Source organism: Panthera onca, chromosome D4 (assembly GCF_046562875.1).
Source record: "Panthera onca isolate mPanOnc1 chromosome D4, mPanOnc1 haplotype 2, whole genome shotgun sequence".
Lineage (NCBI taxonomy): Eukaryota > Metazoa > Chordata > Mammalia > Carnivora > Felidae > Panthera > Panthera onca.
The window spans coordinates 83,649,177-83,664,817 of NC_138351.1; the positions used below are offsets into that span (position 1 = coordinate 83,649,177).

Genomic DNA, 15,641 nt, shown 5'->3' on the forward strand with positions numbered 1-15,641 from the left:
TATTGCTTCGGCAAATAACAGCAAGTGTTTTCAACAGTGGAATGGATAAAATGGATATGATCCTAATGTGCATTGACAGTAACGAAAATGAATGTTGTGCTACACACAACATGAAGGACCCTACAAACATAGTCTTGAGCAAAAAAGCAAAACTCCACAAAAAAAATCATCCTATTTCTATAAAATTCAGAAACAGGCACTAAGTTCTATTTTTCAAGGAGGTATCCTTATGTTGTAAAACTAGAAAGAAAAACAAAGAAATGATTATCCTAGAAGTCAGGATAGTTGTTACCTCTAGAGAAAGCAAAGGAGGTACCTCTGGGGTGCCAACCAAACCCACCTCCAACATTTACAGGGCCTCAGCAAGAGTACGAATAGAGGCCCACATACCCCATGGGTAAATATTTAAAAGATATGAAGCAAGCTTACAAACTATTACATAAAATCTGATCTATCCTCCTATCATGACAAACATACCTTTATAATTGCCTGGAAAGACAGACTCATACAGAGAATTTTTGGATTCCTTAGCATTCCATGCAGAAACATGGTGGTACAGAGAGAAACAGCCACTGGCCCACTGCTCATCACCCCCTTCTCCATCCCACACTGCCAAGGACCTCGCACCTCCACTCACAAGTCCAAGCTCCACCCCATACCCTACTCTCCACAAACAGCCACACTTAGGCCATCTCTTGTCTACACCAGCAGCCTAGTCCACCCTCAGAAGGACGGACCCTAGGAAAGGGACTCACACAGGCTCTGGAAACAAGCTCAGAGCCATGTGGGCAAGAAATTCTGAGATCCTAGGTACTTAAGTGTGGTCTACCATGGAAGGGTTCAGGCTCTAAGTGGGCATGTCCCATGGGCTCCACAGACTCTCTGCCCCACAGAAGATGGCCAAAGCAAGGCCCACTGAAGCACAGGGCCAGGGAAGAATTCCTCTTGCCAGGAACAATATTTCCTTAGACCCATGCAACATTTTATTTCTTAGCCTGGACAGCAGTAACATGGGCACTGACTTGCTAATTGTTTGTTAAAATGTACATATAAGTTTCATGTACTTCTTGCCACAAACAATGGGATAGGCATCATGTGCATGCTGATCTGATACACCATATCACAAAGAGACCCCTGCCAAAATCCATAACCTGAATCTAATCATGAGATGATCAGATCCAAATCTAGGGACTTTCTGCAAAACAACAGACCTAACTTCTTCAAAATGTGTCTGTCGTAAAAGGTAAAGAAAGACTGCAAAACTATTCTTTACTGAAAGAAACAAAATACATGTGAAACTGAATGGACTGCATGATCCTGAATCGGATTCTGGATCAGAAAGGAAAATGCTATAAAGGATACTACTGGGACAACTGATTACATTTAAATATGGACAACTGACATTATATCAACATTAAATTCTCTGATTTCAGTAATTGTACTAGAGTTATGTAAGAAAATTCTTAGGAGATATATGGTGAAGTAGTTAGGGGTAGAGGGTCACTATGTCTGCAACTTATTCTCAGATGGCTCAGCAAAAATAATATGTATACACTACAGCGTGTTAAAGCAAATATGACAAAATGGTAACAACTGATGAATCCAAGGAAAGGGCATACGCACTTGACCATTCTTATAACTTTCATTTTTTTTTTAATATTTTCATAATAAGTTCTCAAAATACAATAAAGGGTTAAACAAGAAAGATGTTGTCTATGGGAAGAGGAACTAGGTGACTGTGTAAGAGAATTATGATAAAGACTTTGCATTTTGCCTATTTTTCCATCATATTGGTATGTTTCACATTTTGTTCATATTCGAAAAAAATTTCATCTTAACTTCAGGGGTGGGGGGGGAAGAAATCCTAGAACATTGCAAGAGGAAATATTCGCAACTGCAGAAATAAGAAAAGGTTTGTCCTTAAATCTGTCAAATCATAGCCATCATCAAATGGTCACTCTGTAAAGTCAGCCTACCGAGAAGCTGCTGCCAGGGCATACCTAATAGCAGATGCAGAATAAGAGGCATAACTTGACATGGATATTAACATTCTACTTCTGGAATGACCACAAATTTGTAACATGTTTCACAGCCTTCATTCCATAATCCAGAAAGTGAAGCACACAGTTATCTCACTTTTGATATTAAGAGAAATTCATGCATTTTAATATTAGTGACCTTCTGCAAAGCCCTGCAGGTGACATGAAGAGACGTGCCCAACATGGTCACTGCCCTCAACTTAGCAGAGTAAAGAAGACTTGAACCAAAAATCTTGGTTATCCTACACAGTAGCTATGTGATCTTGGGAAGTTATTTGACCAGAGATTCCATTTTCTCGTAGGTATAATGAAGATGCCACCCAGCTACCTTTAGAGGGCTGTTGTAAGGATGGACTATGTACGTCAAGCACATAGGACAACAGAACAACAGAGACTGAATGAAAGGTAGCTATGTTGGGAGTGTTACAGTCTAACATAATGAAATTGAAAATCTTGCATAGCCAATTAAGAGCATAACTATCACTGGAATCATGATTATTCCAAGTTTCTAATCCAAGTAAATTCACTCCCCTTAAAACGCCAAGTAATATAACACAATTGTCTGTGTGTGTGGACCAAGAGTTGCTCCCTGACATACCTCTGGCAAATGCATCACTCTCTTACTCACCAAGAAAAAGAGCACTAGGTTAGAGGGTTATTTTTTTCTCATTAACCAAGAAAGATTTTAGGTTGAGAAATAATATACTCAGCCTTTGCAAGATACTCTTACTTTATCAAGACCCTGTTTATCCAGGAATACATGTCCAAATTATTCCAAAAACTAAAGCCAGAGGAGGTACTTCCTTCAACTAATTTCCAACCTTCTTTTACCGGCAGACATAAAACTTATACTACATTAAATCCATTTCAAACATCTCCTTCCAGGGGCGCCTGGGTGGCTCAGGTCACGATCTCGCGGTCCGTGAGTTCGAGCCCCGCGTCGGGCTCTGTGCTGACAGCTCAGAGCCTGGAGCCTGTTTCAGATTCTGTGTCTCCCTCTCTCTGACCCTCCCCTGTTCATGCTCTGTCTCTATCTCAAAAATAAATAAACGTTAAAAAAAAATTAAAAAAAAAAAAAAAAAATCTCCTTCCAGTTTAGTGGCCGCGATTGCCCTTTATATTATTTTGTAACCTAATTCTTAGCCTTCCTCGTTAGCAAGGTGACAATAGTTCATATTAAACAGCTGACTTCCAGGTATCTGTGAAAGATACAAACCGAAACCCGATGGTTACAATGAAAAGAGCCATGTTTCAAGCCTCTTATAGCAGTGACTCTAAATTGTTCACTGTGCTTATTCTCCATTCCTTGGGATGATGCGGGCACATATAAAAAGAAAAACAATTAAACATAAAGATAAACCACTGTTTGAAATATCTGCATACCCCACATGCACAGCTATCTCACACAATAAACATATCATAATGGAATGTGCAAATACCTGAAAGAGTGCCACCTGTCCTAGGATAGGCCACTTCAACATACACTTCAAACGTGGTCTCTGGGTTCTGCCTACAAAAGAAACAGATCGTGATTACTGACAAGGATTGAGGCAGCGTGATATAGAACATGTGGGCTATGGTATAAAACAGACCTTCATCAAAATCATTAGCTCCACAACTTAATAGCTTTGGCCAAGGTCCTCAGCTTCTCTGAGCCATGCCCTTCCTCATTTATAAAATGAAAATACCTAACCAGAAGAATTATTGTGAAACTTAAAACACACAAAAACTGTCTAGGTTCAATGCCAGGCAAATAACAGGCTAGCCATTATTATGATTCCATAGGTGTCATATTTTGAATTTACACAGCTGTATCTCCAAAGCCACAGGAAGAATTCTGAGGAAACTCAAACCCAGGCAACACTAGCACAAAGTAGCTTTCCCACATATTCCAGGATACAATACATATGATGAAGTCAGCTTGCTTATTTTCACTTAAAGACTGAAACAAGAGAAACAGTACCCTACACCACTAGGCTATTACGAAGACAAGATGCTAATCTAAATAAAAGATACCATTCCTGGGGCACCTGTGTGGCTCAGTTGGTTAAGCGTCTGACTTCGGCTCAGGTCATGATCTCACAGTTTGTGAGTTTGAGCCCCGTGTCGGGCTCTGTGCTGACAGCTCGGAGCCTGGAGCCTGCTTCGGATTCTGTATCTCCCCCTCTCTCTACCCCTCCCCTGCTCATGCTCTCTCTCAAAAATAAACAAACACTAGAAAAAAAAATTTTTCTTAACGTAATATTCCCACAAAGGGGGCTTCACCAGTATCGGCAATGGCAAGCATATGAGTGTTCATTATTATATCCTTTTACCTCTTTATGTCATAAATATTTCATAATAAGTTTGAAAAAGATCACAGCACTAACAGGATATTAACAGTTGTTAATTCTGAGTGACAAGAACATTGGGTTATATTGTCTTTGAATTTTCTCTTTGATTCTGAAACTATAGTAAAAAGGTATTTCCAGATTGGGACACTTGGGTTGCTCAGTTAAGTGTCCACTCTTGATTTTGGCTCAGGTCATGTTCTCTCACAGTTCGAGAGATAAAGCCTCCGAGCTGCTTGGGATTCTCTTTCCCTGCCCCTCCCACACTCGCACTCTTCTCTCTCCCTCCCCCACCCCCTCCCTCTGTCAAAATAAACATTTAAGGGGCGCCTGGGTGGCTCAGTAGGTGGAACATCCGACTTAAGCTCAGGTTATGATCTCCAGGTCCGTGAGGTCTGAGTTAGAGTCCCACATCAGGCTCTGTGCTGACAGCAGAGCCTGGAGCCTATTCTCACTCGCTCTCTGTCTCAAAAATAAACATTTAAAAAAATGATTAAATGAAATTCAGATTGACTAAATTTCAGATTGACTGAAAATCGTTCAGAAGAAAATGTTATACTTTTAATTTTTAATGTTTATTTACTTTTGAGAGACAGAGCGTGAGTGGGGGAGGGGCAGAGAGAGAGGGAGACACAGAATCCCAAGCAGGCTCCAGGCTCCGAGCTGTCGGCACAGAGCCCGACGTGGGGCTCGAACTCACAAACCGTGAGATCATGACCTGAGCCGAAGCCGGACACTTAACCAAACACTAGCCACCCAGGCGCCCCAAAAATGTTATACTTTTAAATGTCTGTAACTGAATTGTATTCTAAACCTGACAAGGCTCAGAGAAGAAACTGAGTCACCTTGTCAGTTCTAAGGGTTAATTTCAATCAAATAAATACTTTGAATTTGCTCAGTATACTCCACGTTTCAAAATAACTCTCATTCATCTCATTTCAACCTCATTATAATCCTATGAGGGCAGGTGGATCAGTTATTATTCTTCTCAACATACAGGTGAGGAACCTGAGGCAAAAAGATTCTATGTGACCTGCCAGTGGTCAGAATTCACCCTCCTGGTGCACAAATTCTGTGCTCCACTGACTCTAAGATGAACTTTTTCCCCACATTTGCACACCTCTTACAATCTATTGCATCTTACAATGCTAAATGGCAGCATTTTTTTTTCTTTCTTAGTAATACATATAACAGTGCATTTTACAAATAATGGCATCTTAGATTCAATAAAATATGTTAATACTCCCTCTTCTTAGAAGTAAGAGAACTCTGTTTTATCGATCAAGGGTCTATTTAGTTGTCTTGTGAAGATCATCACTCCTTCACTAAAGAGAAACTTTAAGATTTTGCTTTAAATAAGTACCTACAGTGAAAAGAGTTGGCTGCTCTAATGTTCAAGGTATTTAAATACACATTGTCAAACATAATTTTAAAAGCAGATAGTAAAGCAGACTATTTTATTTGAAAAGCTGAATAAAACAAAGTAAACTGAAGTTTTAAAAGAGCCTGAAGGGGCGCCTGGGTGGTTCAGTCAGTTAAGCTTCCCACTTTGGTTCAGGTCATGATCTTGTGGTCAAGGAGTTCGAGCCCTGTGTCAGACTCTCTGCTGACAGCTCAGAGCCTGGAGCCTGCTTCAGATTCTGTGTCTCCCTCTCTCTCTGCCCCTCCCCTGCTCATGCTCTCTCTCTCTCTCAAAAATAAACAAACATTAAAAAAAAATTTTTTTTTAAAGAGTCTTAAAATTTTTTGTGCTTTTTTCCCTGCAGGAGGGTACAAAAAGCTCTACCAGGTCAGCATCCTACAGCCACCAAATATTGTGGAAAATGTAATATGGAAACATGCCTCTGATTCAAAGGATCTCAAAGTGGAGTGTTTGATGAAAGAAAAGGAATGTTCTTAGGTCATCTAAAGAACATCAGAAAGATTCCTTCTAAGACCTAAACAAAGCTTTCTTAAGCCTATTTTGCAACTGGTTTTATTTCATCTCAAAATTTCATTTGGAAAATTAAAATAACAAATAATGCGCATAGAAAGGTGTTACATACCAAAGTTTTAAACACTGGAGCTCTGATACACTAACCTGTGCCACTAGCTTGAAGCATTTTGTACAGACCTACTAAGTGAAGACTGTCCTAACGTTGTCTATACTGTCTCTGCTGCTTCTCCTCCCTTTCTCTAATCCACTTCAACCAGGCTTCTGAACCCACCACAACACTGCAACAACTTGTCACGATTACCAATGACCTCCACATTGCTAAAATGTGCTAAAATGACCAATTCTCAGGGTTTGTCTTAATCTCTCAGCAGCATTTGACGCAGGTGATCGATTTTTCCCTACTTGAAACACTTTCTTCTCTTGCCTTCCAAGATATCACTCTCTCTATTGGTTCTCTTCCTACCTTACTGGCTGCTCCGTTACTAATCCCCTTGCATTAGGGTAATGCAAGAGAGGGTAAGCTCTCCTACCCTCGAATTTAGTCCTGGACCTCTCCTGGTCTCCACTCATTACTTAAGATGATCTCATTCAGCCTCATGGCTTTAATTACCATGCAAATACTGACAAGCCCCAAAATCATGTCTCCAACCTTCCCCGACTCCAGACTCCCTTATTCAACTGCCTACTCAACATCCCCACTTGGATAGACATTAGAAGCATTTCTAATTTAACAAATGGTGCTTTTCTTCCTTAAATCCGCATCACCTGAAATCCACCAATTATTCAGACCAAAAAAAACTTGCTATCATCTTTGACTCCTCTGTTCAATATACCACAATCATTTACATGTCATAATCAGCCAATACCATTGGTTTGATCTTCAAAATATATCCAGAATCTGAATGCTTCTCAGCATCCCAACCCTACTATCCTTGCCATGTCACCATCATCTCACCTCGATGACTATAATACTCTCCTGATCTTGCTTCCTCTCTTGCCCTCCTTCAGTCAGATTTCACCTCAGTGGCCAGTAATCCATTTATTGTAAAGGTCAGTTTATGTTAGGCCTGTGCTCAAAACCTCCCCAAAGTGTTCCATATCACACAAAGTCAAAGTCAAGTCTTAGTTCTGGCGATGGATGATGGGGATGGTTGCACAAGATGCACATATTTCAAACTACTGAACTGTACACTACAGAAATGGTTAAGATGGTCAATTTTATATGTATTTTATCCTAATTAAAAGCAAAACAAAACAAAACAAACCTACAACCCAGCAATTGCACTACTAGGCATTTCTCCACGGGATACAGGTGTGCTGTTTCAAAGATACACATGCACCCCCATGTTTATAGCAGCACTATCGTCAATAGCCAAAGTATGGAAAGAGCCCAAATGTCCATCGATGGATGAATGGATAAAGAAGATGTGGCACATATATACGATGGGAGTATTACACAGCAATCAAAAAGAATGAAATCGTGCCATTTGCAACTACGTGGATGGAACTGGAGGGTATTATACTAAGCGAAATTAGAGAAAGACAAAAATCATATGACTTCACTCATACGAGGATTTTAAGAGACAAAACAGATGAACATAAGGAAAGGGAAACAAAAATAATATAAAAACAGGGAGGGGGACAAAACAGAAGAGACTCATAAATATGGAGAACTGAGGGTTATGGGAGGGGGGATGGGCTAAATGGGTAAGGGGTACTAAGGAATCTACCCCTGAAATCATCTAGCATATGTTGCACTATATGCTAACTAATTCGGATGTAAATTTAAAAAAATAAAAAATAAAACAAGTTAAAATTAAAAAAAAAAAAATCAAACAAAACTGGGGCACCTGGTGACTCAGTCTTTTGAGTGTCCAATTCCTGATTCCAGCTCAGGTCATGATCCCAAGGGTCCTGGGATCAAGCTATGTGTTGCATTGCACATGGAGTCTGCTTAAGAGTCTCTCCCCCTTCTCCTTCCCCACTTACGTGCACATGTGTGCACACACACACTCACTCTAATAGAAAAAAACTAAAAAAAACTGAGGAGGGGAAAAAAAGTCCTTACAAGGGTCTACATGATCTGGCCTGTATCTCTCCAACTTCATTTCATACATTTCCCCTGTGCTCACTGCACTCCAGCCACACTGGCCTTCTTCCAGCTCCTCAAACACACCGAACTCATTCCTATCTATAGTCTTCGCATCGATCTTCATACGGGTGACCCTTCCTGCCATTCAAAACTCAGCTTCTACTTGACCTCCTCAGAAAGGCCTTCCCCAACACATTCTCTACCATCTAATTTTAATTTTCCACAGCATACCTGTCACAATCTAGATCATTGTCAGTTTCCCTCCTTTGAATGTAAACTGCAGGAGAGCAAGGATTTCATTGATCATACCCACTAGTGTTTCCCAGGTACCTAAACAGTGCCTGGCACATTAATCAGAATCAAACACTAAGTAGAAGGAATAAAGGAAGTACAGACTAGCCTTCCTGGGGTCTGAAAGATTTCAATAAATGACAGAAGTGATTATACACTTCCATGATTGTCAAAATGTGAAAAGAGAGATTTCCAGCCCCCTCCAGAGTTTGGGGGCTGGGGGGGGGGGGGGGGAGGGGGGAAGCAGGGTAGGACCCAAGCATAAGCATTTCTAACGAGTACCCAAGTATTTGTTTACTAACAGGTAACAGCGACGCTGCTGGACTAGTGATCTCACTCTAAGAATGAACCATTGATCTAGTTAAATGGAACTCTTCTTCCAAATAATTTAGTACACACAACATAAAATAATCCTAAGGTCTACCTCAAGAATCCATCATTTCCACAGCGCTTTTGCAATAAAATAATTTCAAAGAAAAGCAGCATTTGTAGAAGCACTGAAGCTTACTCCTCTTCTCTTGCTACCCATGGTTACTGCCTCATTCTAATGAGTAATAATAAAACTACTTAAGTTTTTCACTCAGTTCAAATAGCTGCCAGAGTTCTTATTACATGGAGCCAAAGATTATGACAGTTTCTTTAAAAAAAAAAAAAAAAAAAAAAAAAAAGGCAAAAAGCTGACTAAAAACACTAAGAACAAATTGGACTATAATTATAAGTTATAGTCATGCTTATCCATGATCACTTACATGTTGCCTTATGGAAGAAGTGGTGACTAATGCTGTGACAAGTTATATAACATACCAACAAATATACATAAGTTATTTTAAGGGCCAGTGAAGCCAATGCAGATGGAAGCATTTTCTATTTCTCTGCAAATCAAAAAAACAAAAAAAACAAAAAACAAATTTAAAAGTGTCTCTTCTAAATGCAAATGGCCAAGAGACTCTTAATATTTTCATTAAGCCTATAAACAACTAAGCCTATAACACTTTCCAGAGAGTCTCTGGGACTACCTTGAGACTGCTTATTTCCTCCATTACTCTTCAAGATGCTCAATATTTTTAACTACTTGGCTAAAGGAACCGAAAATCCTATTTCTGTCCTATTAACACTCACTGCTAATTCAGTACACGTAATGATGCTGAGAATACCATATTCGGAGCCAATTTTCCAATATGGACCCAAGTTTTCCCAGAACACTTCATGATCTAGCTTAACATATTACCATGGAAATGTCCTGGTTCTGCCATGATATCCCACTACTAATTGCCTTACATTCGTATACCTCAATGATCTGGAACCCTGCCCACCTGCCAACCAGTATTTTTGCCACCCACCCTGATCTCCTGCAGTCTTGTACCCGAACATCCAGCTGGACAGAACTACTTGCAGCCGTCTGAACAAACCATGCTCTGGTTCTCTAATAACATCGTTACTGCACACTTCCACTAGTGACTGTTTCTATGTGCCAGGCGTGATGCTAAGCACTTTGCGTGCATTATCTCAGTTAACCTTCAACCACCCTGTACGTGTTGTTGTCCCATTTAAAGAGGAGGTACCGACACTCAGAGGATAAACTAACCATAGTCAAAGCAAGGGAGCAGCTGAATCAACACGGAGCAGCCAAAGGATGATCGAACCACTTTACCATTCGACATTATTCAGGTGCTCTTCTGGGAGGAATAGTCTTTCCGGTCTTTTGCCCTTGACAAATGCACTCATCAAGCCTCGGCTCAGCACTTCCTCTTTTCTGGGAAGCCTTCCTCAATGCCCCATACCCATAACCCAGTCTGGGTAGAGCCCCCCCTCTACCTTCCCAGGGCTCACTGTGCTTCCCCCACTCTTGCTGTTCTTACCACATTCCACTCTGATGCAATTACAATTGCCCGAGGGGCTTTTTTTCAAAGATTATTTTGAGAGAGCGCGTGCGTGTGCCCATGCACACAAGCAGGTAAGGGGCAGAATCCCAAGCAGGCTCCACGCCATCAACACAGAGCCCAACATGGGACTCAAACTCAAAAACCGTGAGATCATGACCTGAGCCAAGATCAAGAGTTGGATGCTTCCAGGAGCCCCACACGAGGAGCTTTTAGAAGTCCTAATGCCCAGGCCACACCCCAGAACAATTAAATCAGAATCTCCAGGCATCAGTATTTGTCTAAAGCTCCCCCAACTTATTCTAATGGGCAACCAGTGGAGAACCACCCCTGTACCTCTAATCAAATATCCATCTTCCCCACTAGACTGGCAGCTCCATGAGGGCACCGACTGTCTTCTCATAACCCCAGTCTGACACCTGGCATAGTAAGTGTTTGACAAATGAGTCTTCCTCCAACACCTGACATGTGGTTTCCAACTCCCAATAATTGTTTCTCTCTCTGACAAGAGGTAACTTACTGAACACACTGCTTACACACGACTGTTAGTCTTTAGAGATATTTTTCTTTGGAATCAATAAGTCAATAAGTCACACCTGCTGACAACAGCCTTGGCTCTTAAATACAGAAAAATGACACACCAACAGCTAAAATGTGTTTGAAAGAAGGGAGGTCTGTTCAGTTCTTGCTTCTGGGAGAATGAAGCCTGAAAGTAAGCCAAGAGAGCATTTCTATTCAATACCACTCTTCTGAACACAATTCTCAGTGATTCACTGGAAGGGCCATGCTCAGTGCTCAGGGCCATGTTCTCAAAATGATTAAGTACACTCAGCTTGAAGTCATGAAACAGACAAAGGCTTTGACAATATTCAGGCAGCAGGAAAGCTTAATGGGTTTTTTTGTTGTTGTTGTTTTAGAGCATCATGCTATTGATCACTCTGCTGGATCATCAGCTTTCAATTAGGATCTACTTTTCTTCAATTACAACGTATTATGAGATTAGGAGAAAAATGTAACACTAACTCCTCACAAAATGAATCTTCCCCGCATATGGTAACCATGCTATAATGCTAGGCCCTCATCCCTTTAAGTGTTACTTTGAGCTACAAACTGCAACACAGTGTTAGGACCCCTCGCCCATTTCACAGCATCAAATCTTCACACACTAGATAGCTACTATCTATCAAGCAAAATAGCAACCTAGTCTAATGATCTGACTTTACCACACTGTTTCTTTAGTTACAGACTTATATGCTGAGGCGGCTAAGGTATGTTTCAAAATTCATACCAGTTGAACTGTCTTCAAGTTGACAACATAGTCAAGAGAAACTGTATACGCTTCGGAACATGCTAGCAAACATCACCTACTGAACATTGATTCCTTTAAGCCAGACAAACAAGCAAAAGAGTAGTGTTAATATTTCCAACAAGTCTCCATTTGTTTCAGTGAACTCTGAAATTAAAGCCGTTTTCCAGGCCGAAAATGCTGTATCAAAGGGTGCTTTCTAACCCATAACAAGTTAACACCTCCATAGAAGAATGCAGTCATTGTTGAGACTTGTTAGAAAATGATTAACTTAGTTGTGTAATTATACAAACAAGTCGTTTCAAGATTTTACACTTAACTTTTCATTTCTAATAATGCTCTCAGGATCAGATTAATAAAGATACACAGATCCTGCTGTGCGAGGACTTTCAAAGTTTCACTTTTCCATATATGCCTATGGAAAGATTCTCATGCCACTATGAGCAAAGCAAATGGAAGAAATTTAGCTGGATTTCAAGAAAAACAGTGCCTGCACACCCCTCAGCCATGTACAATACTCCATACAGTTTTAAGAAATTCTCTGCTGTGCTGAGCTGCAGTGTGAAATAGAGTCTTCAACCATATTTATAACATGTGCAAAGATCATATCTATTTCACAACTGATAAACTTTTGTTCTTAAAAAATACTTAAAAGCCTCCCTTTCCCTAACATTTCCTCTGCTCTTTCTGAACAGTTTAGTGCTAAAGTTATTACATAGGCAAAGCAAGGTAGATGTCCACGTGGACAATGGCCCAGTGTGGGGTGTCAGAACCCGAACACGGCGAGGAAAATGTCCCTCAAAGACCCTGACAAGGCATGTCAGAACATGAGCACGGTAGGAGGACATCCATCCTCAGGGATGACCTCGCAATACAATGCAAAACCCAAGTGGATAAGGAAGACATTCACTCAGGGGGAGCCAGAACTTGAGCGGAGGGAGAAGTGTGTTCACACACACGGGCAGCCGGGCCAAGGATATTGAAACATAAGCGGAGTGAGGAGTGTGCTGCACAGAGGTACATGGGTGTCAGAACCCAAGAGGGTGAGGAGCATGTCCAAGCACAAGGGCACCCTAGAGTGGGGTGTGGAAGCCTGGGTAGGTATAAAGAGGTTGGCCATGTGGGGCTGGGTCAGGCTTGCTCAGCATGATGGAGCATCAGAGTCCAAGCAAGGTACCCACAGGGCAGCAGGGACGGCAGTGGCATTTCAAACCACCAGAGTAGGTGCTGTGATCCCAGGAAAGCAAGGTGAAAGAGGAGAGCATCCACATGGGGTAGGGGTGAAGGGGCAATGTGCCTAATTGGAGCCCAAGACCAGTAAGGAGGGCCTGCTTTCTTACAAGCGAAGTTAACAAGAAACCAGAATTCTGTAGAGTTAGGTTTGAATTGGAAGTATTACTGTGAACACAAAGTTTTCAATAAATATATCCATAAGGAAATAAAATGTAAATGTAATCTTTTTTTTTTATAAGGGAAGTTTCTTTTAATGTTTATTTTTGAGAGAGACAGAACGAGAGCAGGGGAGAGGCAGAGAGAGAGAAAGAGACACAGAATCTGAAGCAGGCTCCAGGCTCCGGGCTGTCCGCACGGAGCCCAATGCGGGGCTCAACTCACGAACAGTGAGATCATCACCTGAGCTGAAGTAGGATGTTTAACCAACTGAGCCACCCAAGAGCCCCGCATTGTAATGTGACTTTTGACCATACACATATTTCCTGGCTCAGTCTGGAAGCAGCAACACCCAATAGCAATGAATATACCTAGTACCCAGACATTAAGTTCTAAATACAATTCTTCTCTAAAAGGAACCAGAACTCCTTGGGGAAATAGCCGATTCCAGGGCTGGGGCAGAGAAAGTACAAGATAAGTTTGGAACATCTTATTGTGTCAGAAAGCAAAGAAGTGCTCAAAGAATGATAGGAACTGTCAAAAAGACAAGCTTGAAAAGGTTCCCGCTGGCCAGATCTGGGGTCATTTGAGCATCAAGTTCAATAATGACATTAACAGATTACTAACCCATCAAATAAAATAGGAAAATGAGTCCACATTGACATAAGTAAGTGAATAGGTTGAAAACTGAATGAGAAACAAAACACTTACATAGTTTCAAAGTACCTTCCCACAAAATACTAATTGCAAGAGGGAAAACAATACCTTTTCAGTGTAGAAGTTCAGCAAAACCTACCTTAATTAACTCGTTAAAGTGATCAACTTAAGTAATGAGACAACCTGTTAGAAAGCAATGGGAAAACTAGCATCGTTTCCATGATATTCCTGCCAAAGATGCTTGACCAGCATCTAATCTTAAGAAACCTCAGACAATCAAATTCAAATTGAGGGATCTTCTAAAAAAATATTTGGCCTGTAATCTTTAAAAGTATCAAAGTCATGAAAATCAAGAAAAGACTAAGAGTTCTTCCAGACTGATGGAAACCAAAGAGACACGACAACTAAATGCAATGTGTGATTCTGACCTGGATTTTTTTTTTTTTTTTTTTTTTTGCTATAATAAAAAAAATGTTATTGGAATTACTGAAATGTGGATGGGGTCTAAGGATTAGAGTAGTAATGCATTGATGTTAATTTCCTGATTTTGAGGTTTAGATTGTGGTTTCATAGGAGAATGTCCTTGTTTGTAGGAAAAGCCCACTGAATTTTTCAGGGGGCATCAGATCACCTCACTTAAAACTGTTTTGATTTGGGTTTTTGTTTTTTTTTTTAAGTTCTTCATATTGTATTATCAACTTTCTGTTAAGATTTTGGTTGTTTAAAACCAAATAAAAAAGTTAAAAAGCCAAGCCAAGGCGGAAAAACTCACGATTCATAGTGCATTGGATAGAAAAGGGTATTACCTTAGGAATGGGGAACAATTGGCCGTAGGTTGATTATTGCTTCAGTCCCACCTAGCAAATCTTAAAGACAAGACCCAGAAGGATCAAACTCTTTCAAACTCAACTAATGTAACGTATGAAACAATGTTTTTCAAGATATCAGGCAGCAAAGCACAGCAATCCCTTGAGAGATGCAAAACAAATGAGAAGACCCTTCAATTGCCTCCAATCACTGCCTTAAGTCCAAGATTATTCAGAAAAATACAAAAATACCCTACACCCGACAAAATTAAATACACAATGGCTGGCAGTCAATAAAAAATTACCAGACATGCATAGAATCAGGAAAATATGACCCATAACAAGGAGAAAAATCAATTGAAGACATCCTAGAACTGACACAGATGTTAGAATCAGAAGACAGGACATTCAAACCACTGTTCTAACTGTATTCCAAGTGTTCACAAAATTAAGAGACACAGGAGATTCAAAAAAGACCCAACTGAATTTCTAGAGATAAAAACTACAATGAAAAATCCACTGAATGAGATTAACTGCAGAGTAAACACTGCAGAGGAAAAGATTAGTGAACTTGAAGATCTTTAGAATATACCCAAGATGAAACACACAAGGGGAATGGGGAACAAACTAACAAACCCAAAGCATCACTGACCTATGGAACAACATCACACAGCCTAATATATCAGTAATTGGAATCCCCAAAGGTGGAGAAGAGGCAGAAAACCTATTTTAAGTAAATAATGACCAAGAACTTTCTAAATTTGATGAAAACTATAAAAGCACAAATCCGAAAAGCTCAACAAACCTCAAGCACAAGAAACAGGAAAAAATCTAAGGCACATCATAATCAAATTGTTCAAAATCAGTAATAAAGAGAAAATCTTAAAAGTAGAACAAAAAACACATGTTACATTC

The 15,641-nt window shown here is 40.3% G+C and overlaps 1 protein-coding gene across 20 annotated transcripts in view; it reads right to left on the bottom strand.

The window, feature by feature from the left end:
* The window catches only part of DENND1A (DENN domain containing 1A), a 509,645-nt gene that overhangs the window by 462,692 nt on the left and 31,312 nt on the right, over positions 1-15,641 (bottom strand). For 19 of the 20 annotated variants that reach the window (XM_060608727.3, XM_060608728.3, XM_060608735.3 and 16 more), the window contains one exon: positions 3,479-3,549. The exons of the other annotated variant lie outside the window; for it this stretch is intronic. In XM_060608727.3, the coding sequence (XP_060464710.1) occupies positions 3,479-3,520 (42 nt within the window). In that variant the 5' untranslated portion in view covers positions 3,521-3,549. The remainder of the gene's footprint in view (positions 1-3,478; positions 3,550-15,641) is intronic. 20 annotated transcript variants of the gene reach the window in all.